This window comes from Chanodichthys erythropterus, chromosome 13 (genome assembly GCF_024489055.1).
Source record: "Chanodichthys erythropterus isolate Z2021 chromosome 13, ASM2448905v1, whole genome shotgun sequence".
NCBI classification, from domain to species: domain Eukaryota; kingdom Metazoa; phylum Chordata; class Actinopteri; order Cypriniformes; family Xenocyprididae; genus Chanodichthys; species Chanodichthys erythropterus.
The window spans coordinates 42,986,387-43,000,328 of NC_090233.1; the positions used below are offsets into that span (position 1 = coordinate 42,986,387).

General features: G+C 36.0%; 1 protein-coding gene across 3 annotated transcripts in view; it reads left to right on the plus strand.

The window, feature by feature from the left end:
- The window catches only part of kank1a (KN motif and ankyrin repeat domains 1a), a 53,393-nt gene that overhangs the window by 6,442 nt on the left and 33,009 nt on the right, over positions 1 to 13,942 (plus strand). For 2 of the 3 annotated variants that reach the window (XM_067408381.1, XM_067408383.1), the window contains one exon: positions 12,792 to 12,889. The exons of the other annotated variant lie outside the window; for it this stretch is intronic. In XM_067408381.1, the coding sequence (XP_067264482.1) occupies positions 12,829 to 12,889 (61 nt within the window). In that variant the 5' untranslated portion in view covers positions 12,792 to 12,828. Of the gene's footprint in view, positions 1 to 12,791; positions 12,890 to 13,942 lie in introns of those variants that run through there. 3 annotated transcript variants of the gene reach the window in all.

Sequence of the window (13,942 nt, forward strand, 5' to 3'; positions counted from 1 at the left end):
CAATTATTCCATGCTTGTAAGTGGTCTATGACATCACTTCGCTATCCATTTTTGAAAGTGATAACATCACACGGTTGTTCCAACTTATCAGGTATATCTAAGGTTTTTCTGTATGGCTCTTCACCTTTACTTTTCATCAAGCATTTTTCATCAAAAGATTCACATGTAGCAGCGTGAAGATCTTGTCAGGTGATGAGGGAAAACGAACTCTGAGCAAAGATGCAGCTGGGATTAGTGGGTGCAGAGGAAAAACTCCTACATTCTCAATGTGTCAGTTGTTTCACAGAGGTCTTTTTGTTGTTCATGACGTATGACATACCCACATTTGCAAGTGACATTCATTTTTGTAAATATAGTTTACTCTTTACATAACTGTGGTATTTGACAGTGAAGTTAACATAAGTCAGTTGGTAGACTGTTTTCTATCTGACCGAGCCACAGTTGACTTGCTTCCCAAACATTCAGTATGTTAACATGCACAGTTACTGTCTTCATCTGTCTGTCGAAATATATACTGAGCGTCACTTATGTCTATGGAGCAAACTAAGGCCATTTGCAGTATGATTAAAGGAATAAGCTGAATGACTTTTGCACAAATATTTGCATTTACAGATTTACAGTCTGGACAAGTCAACGCTAGTTGCTAAAAGTCAGAGCTAGTCTGCCGATTTTTGGCAGTCTAAGTTTACAGATAGAAAAACACGTAGGCCCGGTTTCACAGACAGAGCTTGGCCTAAGCCAGAATAAGGTCTTAGTTCAATTAGGATATTTAAGTAGCTTTTATAAACGTAGACTAGAAAATAAATTACTGGTGTACGTCTTGAGACAAAACAATGGCTTTGACATATTTTAAGATATGTCAGTGCAAGTTACTTTCAGTTAAAACAGCTCAAACATGCATTTTTTTTTTTTTTTTTTTTTTGTCATGTATATCCTATGAACAAGGCACATATTTCTGTGTGTTTGTGTTTGGAACAACTTGAAAGTCTGGTAGTGTATGTAGCAGTAGTTGTTTAGTGTTTGATACCCAGTTTTTCTCTGCAACCATTTAAAAATTTGACAAGATTATGATGCTTAGTGTAGTCCATGTGGCAAAGTGGCATTGTGAATTTGAATTTGTGCCATCAAAATCTATAATGCCCCCTGGGAACTCGTAAGAAATGTTGTGCTTGATGATACCTGCTCTAATTGGTTGTTTTGATGGCTGTTCATGTAGACGGGAGCAAAAAAGACACTTGCTGTATTCAGAATTATAACATACTACTCTTACTACTACTTTTGTCATATCTTTCTATGGCAAGAATAGTAAGAGCAGTATGCTAGTATGTGGTTCCTAATTCAGCAACTGAGTCGGTCATTAGACATTTCCATAACAGGATTCCAGCAGGTCTGATTGAAGTGAGGAAAAGATATCAGGGAAAGAAACCTCCTCTGATCTCCCCTACACTGACTTCTAAAGTTCAGCGCTCAATGGAATGCAGTGAAGGGTAGCATTGATGAATACCGAGCTGGAGGTTTGGGGCAGGAACAGGCAGGTCTGAGGAACGTACATCTTTACTAAGGAAAGGCAAGTGCAAAATAGTCCTGGGAGTGAGAAATTCTGAGAATGGTTTGTGGCAGACAATGCTGTACCAATGTTAATACTCATTATTTTTTTTTTTTTTTTGTCTTTATTGGTCTTTCTCTCTGCTTCTTTGGCCGTACACACTGTAAAAAAAACTGTAAAAGACTGTAAAAATGATGCGGTGAAAAACTGTCAATTGGTTTACGGTAAAATACCGTTAAATTCACAGTTTTTGGAAGTGAAAAATAACAATTCATTGTAAAATTTACAGTGAAATTCCCTGCGTGGCACTTCACATTTGATATATTTTCGTTGAAATAACTCTTTCTTCTTAGTTTTTCTCATTTTTTTCTAATCAGTTATGTACATTAGGGTTTTATGTTACATCTAATGTTGTTAAATTGATGTTTATTGCATTTTTAAAATTTCATGCATGTTACCATGATGGTGTTTAGTGTGTGTGTGAATGACACTGTGTGCTCCTTCTATATATTAGTATTGTCCTCCTCAGCTTGTGGAAAAGCTGCTTGGTGACTGTCAGTGTATTATAAAGGTATAAAACAGATATAATGTTAATTTACCAACCTAATGAAGTACTAATATCAGTTAATGAAATACGTTAGTTTACCGTAAATTTAACAGATTTTTTTTTACGTTACTACTGTATTTTTTACGGTAAAGTTCTGGCAACCACAGCTGCTGTTTTTTTGCCGTAAATTTTACTGGGATTTGTTTTTACAGTGCAGGTCTGATTCTCCTGTAGTCTCTGCTGGTAAAACATGATGAAGTGTGTTTCATTGTCTAATTTTCGCTCTGCACCTTTAAAAATTGTGTCCTAAAATTAAGCCAAGCCTAAAGTATAGCTTCAAAAGTAAAAGGATGTTACTTTTTCAACTCTGAATTGTTGATGTTGGATCTACAAGTGCCTAAATTAATGCTTTCGGTCATTGTTGAACATAATTTGGTTCATTATTGGTGTTGAGAATGCAAAGGACACCCTTGTTTTGGAAAGTCTTTATTTGCCATTCTATAGGAGGTCTCATACCACATCCTTAAAATTTGAACACATTGTTTTCTTTGAGTGAACCATTTGGTGTCTGTCTGTGGTGCTCGGCTGCGATTCCGAATCTGAAGGCTGTTCAAAATCCTGCCATGCTACAGCACGCTACTCACATAGTTTTCCATTAAATTACATTAACAATGATTTGATACTAATACAGTGTACATAATGACTTAACCCTAAGCTGGAAGATGGTGTATTGTGCATTTTTACAGTAGCTCCTCACTGCAGAACATGAGATCCAGATCCAGGGGGTGGAGACAGGTAGGTTTAGGGATATGTAAAGTGGGAGGAGTTGGATCTGGATCCAACCTTGTCTCCTGGATCTAGTGTTCCGCAGTGAGGACCATCTCCATTTTTCAGCAAAAATGTTTTACATTCTGTCTCTTGAATGCAGTCTATATGCTTCATATAGAGAGCTATAATAATATAGATCTTCAGACTCGTTGACGCCACTTTGTTTTTGAAGTGAACTTTTTCCTGTTTGGTGATTAGAATCACTGTCACCTTGAACTGAACGCAATGTGTCCAGTGTCCGATATTTGCTATCCTAGCCACAACACGCCAGTCCGTGGCACTTCTCGTCCTGTGTGTGACTGGCTTAACTGTCTCTCTTTTGCCCATATATGTAAGCAGTTGTAGGGCTTGAAGATGCTTGCTAGGTTTAGGGGTCATCATGACATGAAAAATCAAATTTGCCTTGATCTTTTGACATATAAGAGATCTTTGTTCCATTTAAGACAAGATTCATAGCATAAAACATACTCCTTATTATAAACAAAACATTTATTTAATTTAGCTCCAAAAACGGTTTGTTTAGGTATTATGGGATTTCTGATGTCACATGGGCAAATACATTTGCATATGACTGCCTCTAGAGCAAGACATCAACAAATTGTTTCGGTTTGCTTATCAGCTGACACCCGTCTAAACCAGACTCAAATATTTATTTGCGTCAAAAGCAAGTAGAACCCATTATAATAATTAATAAATATACTGGATGCAGATATTATACAAATGCTCAGTTCTCACCCTACGCGCTTGAGTCAGCTGATAACAGGACAAATGGAAGAGTAAAAGAACATTCGCTTTGATTCATTCTGTTTAAACAGCTCCTTTGCATTTCAGTTACTGTAAGTAAACGATTTGATAATGCCTTGTCTGTTAATGAACATTTACTCATGTGTAAAAGCGAGTGAGCATTGACACTTTTTCTCATGCAATAATGTTAGCCAATCATAACATTGGCCATTCAATGACAAGACTTAAGGGAGACGACCACATAAATCAGCTTTTTGGACAGAGGGTCAGAATTTTTGTGAATGTATGACTGTTTTGTTTGTGCAAATAACTTTGTTAACATTATAAGTGAACCACAAGGAACATATTAAAACAAATCCATGACCCCTTTAAATCAGGCTCTCCTTTCTCCTCTAAGCCATGCTTTCTGTTTGCAGCTGTTGGCTGCTTTCCTCCCTCTGAAATAAGCTTCTAGATTATCCAGCTAACAATGTTTTACAGTAGTTAAAGGGACAGTTCACTCAAATTAAGTGTCATCATTTACTGATACCCTCATGCTGTTCCATATCCATATAATGTTATTTTTCTTCCTGTCGACTTCCTGCAAATACTTGTTGTGAAAACCCGGATAATTGCTAAACATTTAGCGATTGGCTTGATTTCTCAGTGATCTTATCATGCTGCCACAGGCTTGTTCCTTATGTTGAGCTCTTTATGTTCAGACATGCTTTATGTTGCTAACTTATTTTACTTCTGTTGATAACACATGTAGAAATACTCTGTGTGAAAAACCACAAGAACAGCCTGCTCATGTTTTTACTGATACGCATTGATAACAACATGCTAACCTTACTTGAAAGTGTCTCTCTTGCACTTTTTTTGTTGCTTCATGTTTACCTAATTTCAAACAGAATATTGTACCGTCTGGTACTTTCTGCTTGATAATAACCTGAAATAACCAGGCTGTCTGTGTCTGTGTGGGATTCAGTGCTTGGCCTCTCTGAGCTCTGTGCCGAGCTAAAGCAAAGCCCAGTTCATAATAGTCCTCTCAGGTTTCTGTTTTCACTAATAGGGGCAGGTTCACCTAGGTAACCAAATTTCCATTTGGATTCAGCCTTCTAATGTGTCTTTTTATCGTCCCCTTCTTGCTTTTGAGAAAAAAAAACCCAAACAACAAGTTAATGTTTATTGAAAGAAAAAATCACAACAAAGTTTTGTGCGTTTGTTTAAACTGCCGAGCAGGATCTCACCACCTGATTTGTTTATTAAAATGAACCTGCACGGCAACACAACCTTTTTAGCTAGTTGATTAAAAATATGCTCAACGTGTTGAATTTTGAAATGGACATAATATTCATTAATATTCACAAAATGTGCAAAATCCTTATTATTGGGATAGGGAAATTCTATGGAAAAATTTATTCCTGAAGTTTGAGTGAAGGAGTTTTGGAGGTGTAAGCAAGAGATCATACAGATTCACCACCAATTGTGAATGCAATGAGTGTGTGTTGCAAGTTACAGGAGAATGTTGTAAATCAGAGCTTCCCAGACTTTTTATCAACTACACTGCATTAAGGGATGAGAGCTAATCTCTCCGTGAATTCTACTTGCACACAACATAACCAATACACTATATTAGTTTAATGTTTATTATAATGTGTGTGACAGCACAGTAAAGGTGCAATTCTAAGTTAGAGTGCAATCGTGACATTGCTGAGAGAGTGCGTTCACAAATGTACATGCAGATATAGAGATTTAATCTCATGATAATCTCAAGGGATGGTTTGCTACATTTTATGTATTTGAATATGCATACTGCACTGTGTAAAGTCTTTTCTCTTGCTAGAACATCCATTATTCATTCTCAAGAGAGTGGCTGGCAAACCTAAATGTTGTAGCTGAGTGCTTTATTTTTTATAGGGAAAGTAAATGTTCCTGATAAAATGTCTATTTAATCTGTTCTTATGAAAAGTGATGTTCAATCACAGATGTTTTTAGTTTCTCTTTTACAGTACATAAAAAGCATTCATCTTTCTCTTATTGTATCTTGGCAATACTGTATCTTGGAAAGTTCCTACAAAACAAATAACTCATGCCCACAACATGTTATGTAAGGCATTCTAACTCTCCTAAGTGACTTTTCATTAATTTATCAAGAGATATGATACATGTGTATTGCTGCTTTGTTTACTAAGTGTAAAAATGACATTTCAAGGACAAATTACAAACCTGTTAGTTAAAGGGGTCATCAAAAGTAATGCCACTTTTACAAGATGTAAAATAAGTCTCTGTCCCCAGAGTGTGTATGTGAAAACTACCCCACATATCATTTTTTATAGCATGTTGAATTTGTCACTTTTTGAGGGTGAGCAAAAACACTGTTTTTGTGTCCCTTTTAAATGCAAATGAGCTGCTGTTCCTAAGCAGAGAGTTTCAAGAGCTCATGTTAGCACATACTACTGTTAGCAGCAATTACCTCACGAAGACTGAAAATGTCAGGAACTGTTCAACCTTTTATGTTCAGAATACTGTCATGTTTGCAGACTAAATACCTCAATACGAGAGGCAACGCGAAACGAAACGAAATGTGAAATAAAACGTCATGTTTTAATGAAAGTGGCGGAAATAACGGATGGGCACAGAATGCTAACAAAACTCATTTACAAGTATGTCTCTACAAGCTACAAGGTGTAGCTTGCAAACTCAAAATACATCAGTGATATACCTCAGTTTAAATAGATTTTTGTGTGTTGTGGTGTGGGTTTCAGGGATGTTTAGATAACTATAAACGAGTTAACGTTCACTTTTCTTATACATTAATATAATATATATATATTATATTATATTATATTTTATTTATATATATATATATATATATATATATATATATATATATATATATAACAAATGGACGCATTTAAACTGATATACTATTGTATATCAGTTTAAATACTTAAATATTATATTATAATGTAAGCCTAATAAAAAAAAATGATCTCACAAGGGGATTGTTAAGGGCTCCTTGCCACGAAAAATCTTAACCTCCTGGTATATAAAATCTGGGAAATTCATAAGCAATAAACATGTAATTTTGATGGTTTAACACTGTCTGTTGCTAATAATTGACTGTACAAAAACAGTTTATACAGCTATGTGAAAAAATCTCAAGTAACCTAAAATGTGCTTAATTTAGTGACTAAACTGCTTGTTTTCAAAGATATAATTAGATAAATCACTAAGTTACATCAAGGGTCAAATAAAATAGAAACAGCACATTAAAGTTAAATGTTACAGTTGCATGATAAAACCATTTTTTTGTGTGTGTGTGTTTACGTTCATTGTACAGGTCTGATATAAAGGATGTTTTTGCTCAGGTGGCCAAAATGTGCACTCAGCAGAGAAAAGTTTTGCTCAAGGGAACATTGCTCAAGAAGAAGTGACATGTAGAATGCAACAGGACGTTTCTGAATGATTAGATGATGAATTTATGTAGCTGATGTAGGATATCTTAAAATCATTGATTAGCATATTCTGTCATGATTATCTATAAATCGCTCGCGTGGGAACTGTTGTAAGATCCTACAGAGCCAGAGAATATATGCTACATGAAGACAGAACAGGTATAGTTTATTAGTTTAATTACGGTTATAACTTGTCATGTTGTCATTTATTGCATTTGTGTTACGTACTGTATTGCGATAACATGGCTTTACCCCCTTTGTTGTGTGTTCTGGGGGGCGGGGTTTATGTACATTTTAGGGTAAGTGATGTCACCAACCCGGGAAGAAGCTCGTTGTAGTCCTTAAACAGAATTCTCTAAAAGAAAATATATCTGTTTGCTTTGAACTTTGAGCGTCGTAACTTTGCAGATGTTGTTAATGTTCTATAGCAACAATACACACTAACTAAAGTTAAAAAAGTGAAGACTATCACATAAACTTTAAGTGAAGACTTTAAGACTATCACATAAACACCACTTTTGTCTTCTGAGGCAAAGGTACTTGACTTTTTTGCAGTTAGATGCAGTGTTATGTATTATGTGAGAGTGTTTAGACTGTGTAAAACTCTTCCAGGGGCTTGTTGTGTGATGACTTGATTAAAAATTCCTTAACCTCAGGCCTTGGCAGACAAGTCTGCTGTACAGTGACAGATCTCTCCATGAGAGGAAGATTAATACTGTCTTGACCCGGTAAAGCCTCTAAGCAACACAGAACTGGTCGTGTTTAAAAGGATTCAGTAGCTTTGAATTTTTTAAATCTTTTTAAGTGTTTACTTCATAAGATTCACAAATCTTCATCCTACTTTTGAACTGGTCTTTGATAATCCATCTTAAGCGCCATTTAAAACTGCCTTGAGTATCAGAATTTAAGAATCTTGCAACTTATCCTTATTTATTTCTAAATATCCATTATTCCCCCTCTCAGTAATGCCAGATTATGTGCAAGTCCCTCTAGCTACTGCTCTAAACCCAAACATTACGTGATTGTGTGGCTACGTGACAGAACCCCTATTGAGGGGTCTATTTACAGACTCCTCCACATGTCCACAGCGAGAGGAGGGTTCCCTGGAGTCAGCTTTGCGGTTGATAGACAATGCTTCTCCTAATTTGATCAGTGCTCATCGATTCGTTAAGCCATGCTCGTAATTACTGAGCTCATTCCCAGGCATTCCTCTAGTGTCAAGGTCATGAGCTGAGCGGTGTTCTGTAAGATAAGTCCACTTGGGGTGGCATGTCTAATGGACCTGGGCAGCTTGTAGACCAGAATGAGCATCTAACTTCTCTCAAGCTGCTCATTGAGTGGGTTTGCTAATGCAGATTACTGGGTTCAAAGTTGAACAAAAATTGGAAGATTTTTTTTTTTGTCTCTCATAGAAATATTTCTGAAGACACTGCAAAATTTAGAGGGTGAATTCCAGTCATTCTGAAAAAAGTTCCTGCATGAATGTTTTGCTTATGTTCAAGTAAGTCATGCAAATTCACTGTGCTGACTGACAGAAAGCTGCTTGTTTTGAAAATGGCTTTTCACACCACACTGCGCTTAACCCGGGTTATAGTAGTTCTAAACACTGCTTTTAACCCTGGGTAAAGGAACGATTCACACTAATTTAGAAGTTTGCGCTCCGGAGCAGGGCTAGCACTGCTTTTGCGGTGTTAACCCCACATTGCAGTGCCAAACTTGTACAGTGTGAAACTATGTGGTGTTAGAATGATACAGCTAGACGCTTAGCAACAGACAACCAATTGACACTGCAAATATGCAAATAAGAACGTTAATCCAGGGTTTAGGAATGTACAATGTGAAACGTCAGTTTATGAATACCCAGGATTAATTGTTAACCCCAGGTAAATTATGAGTCCTGTGAAATGAAAAGCAAGATAACCCAGGATTCTATTTACCCGGGGTTTAGAATGACCCAGGGTTAACTGTGAAAAGCCCTAAAGTGTGTCTTATATGTGTGCTCTGTTTGAAATGCCTTTGACAATGGACAATGCACTTTTTTGCCTGTCAAATTTTGCTTAGGTTTTGCTCATTTGAATGCACTTTAAGACTTCATCTGAGGGAAATTTATATGAATGAAACCATACATTTTAAAAAATCGATGCAGTATCAATGCAAGCCCTATTGAAAACTAAATTTATGTTTGTATTCTGTAGACATATATGTGGAGCACTCATGTTTTCCAACAAATTTAGTAGATTATATGTTTTTATTTAATTTTATCTTTATTTAAGTTGTACTTTATGTACACCTGAAAAAAATAATTGGTGTATGTTTTACTTTAAAACAATTTTCACTCAGAAATGCAACGAATTTACATGTAACTGGAGCCGCGCACATGACATGCAAGAAAAAAAAGTAAATCGTGCGCATGATTTACTAATTTGTTCCCACGATTTATAAATTGTGTGGACGATTCACTATTTCCATTGCTCAATTTGCTAAATCGTGCACAGGATTTACAAATTTGTTCCCATGCACACAATTTAGCAATTCGTAAATTGCCAAACGAATGAATTAGTAGGCTAAATCGTGCACACGATTTACTATGTTTTCCTGCATGTCATGTGTGGGTCTCCGTAGGTAACACATTGATTTTAAATAAAAGGCTGTAATAGTAGAAAGGCTGAAAGACATTATTACAGTGTTATGGGATTATTTCAAATATATGTGACATATAATTAATGGTATAGATGTATGACGCATAATACTACTGTATGTATTGTAAGTTTCACCAAGATCCGATTCACACATATTTTTATAATTTGACATCTTCTCATATTATAGTTTTCTCATGAGTTCCTCCAGTTCTCAGAGTTCTTGTAATGACAGGGACGGGCTGGAAATGGGATTCGCGCTTTGATGTGAGCGTACAGTGACCTGTAGGTCACAATGGCACTGTCTGTTCTCCTCCAGAGCTCACTTATCACAGCCCTCAACTTCCTGCTGAGAGCAGAGCTTCAGTGATCTCCACACAATACAGTGCATTATCTGCAGGAGGGTGCGCTAGTGTTGTCATAACCTTATGACCCTTTGACCCCTCACACCATAAAAAAAAACAACAAAAAAAACAATATCAGTCAGGAGGGGCAAATGGTCCCAAGGAGCTCAGCTGAAGTTGTCAGACTGTTTCACATTAATGAATTGTGTGTTACTTTTAAGGAATCTGAAGCAATTTTCCAAAATTGCTTATCTCTTAGCCATGTAATAATGGAAAATAATGCTTGTGGAGAGGACTGGACATATATATTTCTGATCAGGTGCACTTCTGAAAAGTTTGAAATGACTAGTCGCAGCTGTCAGCACCATTCAGCATGTCTGAACATCAGAAACATTAGACAGGCATAGTCATGTCCTTGTTCAAAATCAGCTTTAGCTGAAGGTGACAGTTCAAGTCATAGTATGTCAGATATCATGGATAGTGACTACAGCAGAGAACCAGCTGCTCCTTCATCTGTGTATTTATACATTCCTATATTTTCCATTCTTTAAATGCCAAACACTGTAAAAAATCTTGCCTTGGTTTTACTCAAAAAAATTGAGGCAACTATTTGCATCAGACTTCTAAGTATTTTGAACTCATCTAATTTGTGTTTGACCACTTGGCTTTTACATGTCTTCAACATGCACCTATGAGTAATTTCTACTCAATTTTTCTTATAATATTAATACAAAGAAATTGAGTAACAACAACATATAGTTATACTAAGTATACACTGTTAACTCCAAATATCAATATAATGGCTTAAATTAGACACACGTAAGATTTACGTCACATAATGAGTAGTATGTTGTCAATGTAAGCTGCATAGCAATGTTACTGCTAACAATTACTGATTAAGTAATCGTTTTACATGCCATTCAACGCTAATCTGTAGTCAACCTAACGTCAGGCTCCACTTGTCACCACGATGGTCCCAACAAGACAACTTTTCTAAATCCCACCTTAATAGAACATTAAACAATAATAACAAGACTTCTACTTATTTATCTTGCTTATAAACACATGAAGATAAACAAAATAAACATTTTCTCTTCGAATTAAATCCGATGCAAAGCATTCTGGGAACAAGAATCCCCCAGTAAGTAGATTATACACAATAAAATTAAGTAAATGTTCATTTAGGCCTATTGAAAAAGCTGCAAACATCCTCGTTTTGACTGAGTGATTCCATATCAGTAGTAATACAAAACAAAAATCCACGACTTTCCAAACAATTAAATAAATAAAGGCAAGATTACAGCATTTCAACGCGTCAAAAGCAAGGTAAACAATATGCGGTGCAGCCTTACAGTATGGGTGCAGCGCGATGAGACAGTAAACAGATGCCCTGTACCTGAGGTAATGCACGCGATTGCGAAGCTTCCAGGTCGGGATTTGTAAAGTTTCCATTGATGCGTCGCAGTGTATAGACCGATGTCTACGGACCGTAAGCTGCGCGGTGCGGCGCGAAACAACGGTCACGGCTGTTGTTGACAACACTGTAAAAAAATGCCTTAAAATATAAATATCTGAAAAATTGCTAGATTTATGTTGCAATATTAAAAAAAAAAAAAAAAAAAAAAAACCCGTCGTCAGCATGTAAGATGTAAGATTAAAAGACGCTTATTTTAAATGTATTGTGCAGCTTTTAAAAGGGGCAACAAGATATGATAGATACGCCAGAACAAAATAGGCTATTTATAATCGTTCAGTGTGCAAAACCATGATGATATGAAACGCTTCAAAACAGCAGAAAAAAGAAAAAAAAAAACAAACGCTAATGCGCATCCCGGATTCAGAATGATGCGCTTGAAGCAATATCGAGTCAGAGAGCACAGATGCGCTGCGCTGCGCATTTAAAAATTCATGGTACAAAGATAATCCCTGTGTACATCTGACTGTATCTAACAGTTTATTAATCGCATGTTTCTTCTCAATTTTAAATTCCAGTTATTGTGCATGTGACGCCAATTCATAGTCCTTGTGTTGTGCGATCTAACAGACATCATGTAGCCAGTATGATGACATCGTTCAGAAACGGCAAGATAAAGTCATTTTATGCAAATCCATAGCCCTTTATCTACATATCAAGTATTATAATGGGAATATATCATACTGGAGAGTTTTACCGTGCTGACTGTCGTTACCGAACGCGCTGTTTGAGTGCTGAACAGAGAATGATTGACAGCTGTAGCGGAGGGAAGACGAGTTTCTGACCGTGAACTTATCGATGTACATATCCTTCTGTCCCTCACATGAAGCTATGGATTGGCTTCAGATGACTTTGAATAGAGTGCACGAAAACTTAATTGTTGCTAGTCTACTTATTACACTCTATGATTTTCACTTTTGCCATATAAAAGGGGGGGGGGGGGGGGGTGGATGAGTATGTTGGAAATGCACGTGTTTACAAAACCTTGTCTAGATTACTCAAGATAAGACGTGCATTGCAATATATAATTATACTAAATACGTTTTTGCTACAAATCCAAATTAAGTGAGCTACTCAAGTTATCCAAGTAAATTAACTAACAAATATTTATTTGTAAAAAAATAATTATATTTTATGTTACACTTACAGCCTCAATGATTCATTTTTCTCAGTGAAGGATCAGTCTACATCATCCTATTGATCTCAGTATTTTTTTTTTTTTCTTTCTTCAGGCAATGCTTGTCATCTGTTAAAGGGATTTCCTGCTGCATGTTTTATTTGGAGATCATAAGCTCTGAAAACTGTGGGCCTTCTCACTTCTCAACAGCAGGTGAACTTTTTGTTTGTTGTTTCTTTTTTTCTTACCGAATGAGCCAGCCATTTTGGATGGGGTATATGCATGAATGCCTTGATTTGTAAACGAATGCCAGAAGGCTGTTGTTTTATTAAAAAGCCAGATTGGCCTCAATTTCTTGAATTTTTTATTTCCATGGTAAAAAAACAAAAACAACTACTGGGTGAATATTTAGAGGCTTGTTTGTGATTTTTACTTTTAGTTGCTTGTGTGTGAATCCTCAGACAGAGACCTTTTGTGAGCATACTGGATATACTTGTCAATGGTTAGATGCTGCTGACATGTTGTCAATCACAACACTCATTATACCTTTCAGAGCACACATAAGAGTCCGTTTACAGACTAATGTTTCTTTCAAAAGAACTAGGGAAAGCACCACACACTCAAGGTCTTAATCTGGTTAATGATTATTTTGATGTCCTCAGCTAACCATTTCAGTTATTCTTCGTTTGTAGTCTAAACTTCTTTTCATACACTGAAATGCATGTTAATTGCTCCTAACTTGAAGTACTGAGTGAGCTAACTCATACATTTTGATACAATTAACATAAAAGATTTAGTTAATTAACTTTTTTTTTTTTTTTTTATTTTGAGTTCTTGCAAACAAAATGAGTTATTTACTTCACTGTGAACTCTGGTAACTCTCCAAAAAACCCATAAGTTAGCATAACAAAACATTAATTACTACTAAATCTCCCTATTAATCTTGCACAAAAACATTATGTAACACTTAATTTTAGCATTTACTCTCCCTTTCGAGTGCCAAAGCATGCTGTGAAATGGAAACCCAAACCCAGTTTCAGTTAAATTTAAGTTAGTCTAAATTAAAAGAAATGAGTTCATACAACTCAAAGTAATGAAACGGTTCAGTTTACATGAAATATGTCAGTGCTGTGAAAAAAGAAAAAGTTCTAAGTACTAATAGCAGTTAATGTAACATAACAAATTTAAGTTTGTCCTACTCAAACCAAGTGTTTTGAGTGTTAGGGTTTACTGTGCATCTTCTTTATGGAACTCAGTTGATAGAAA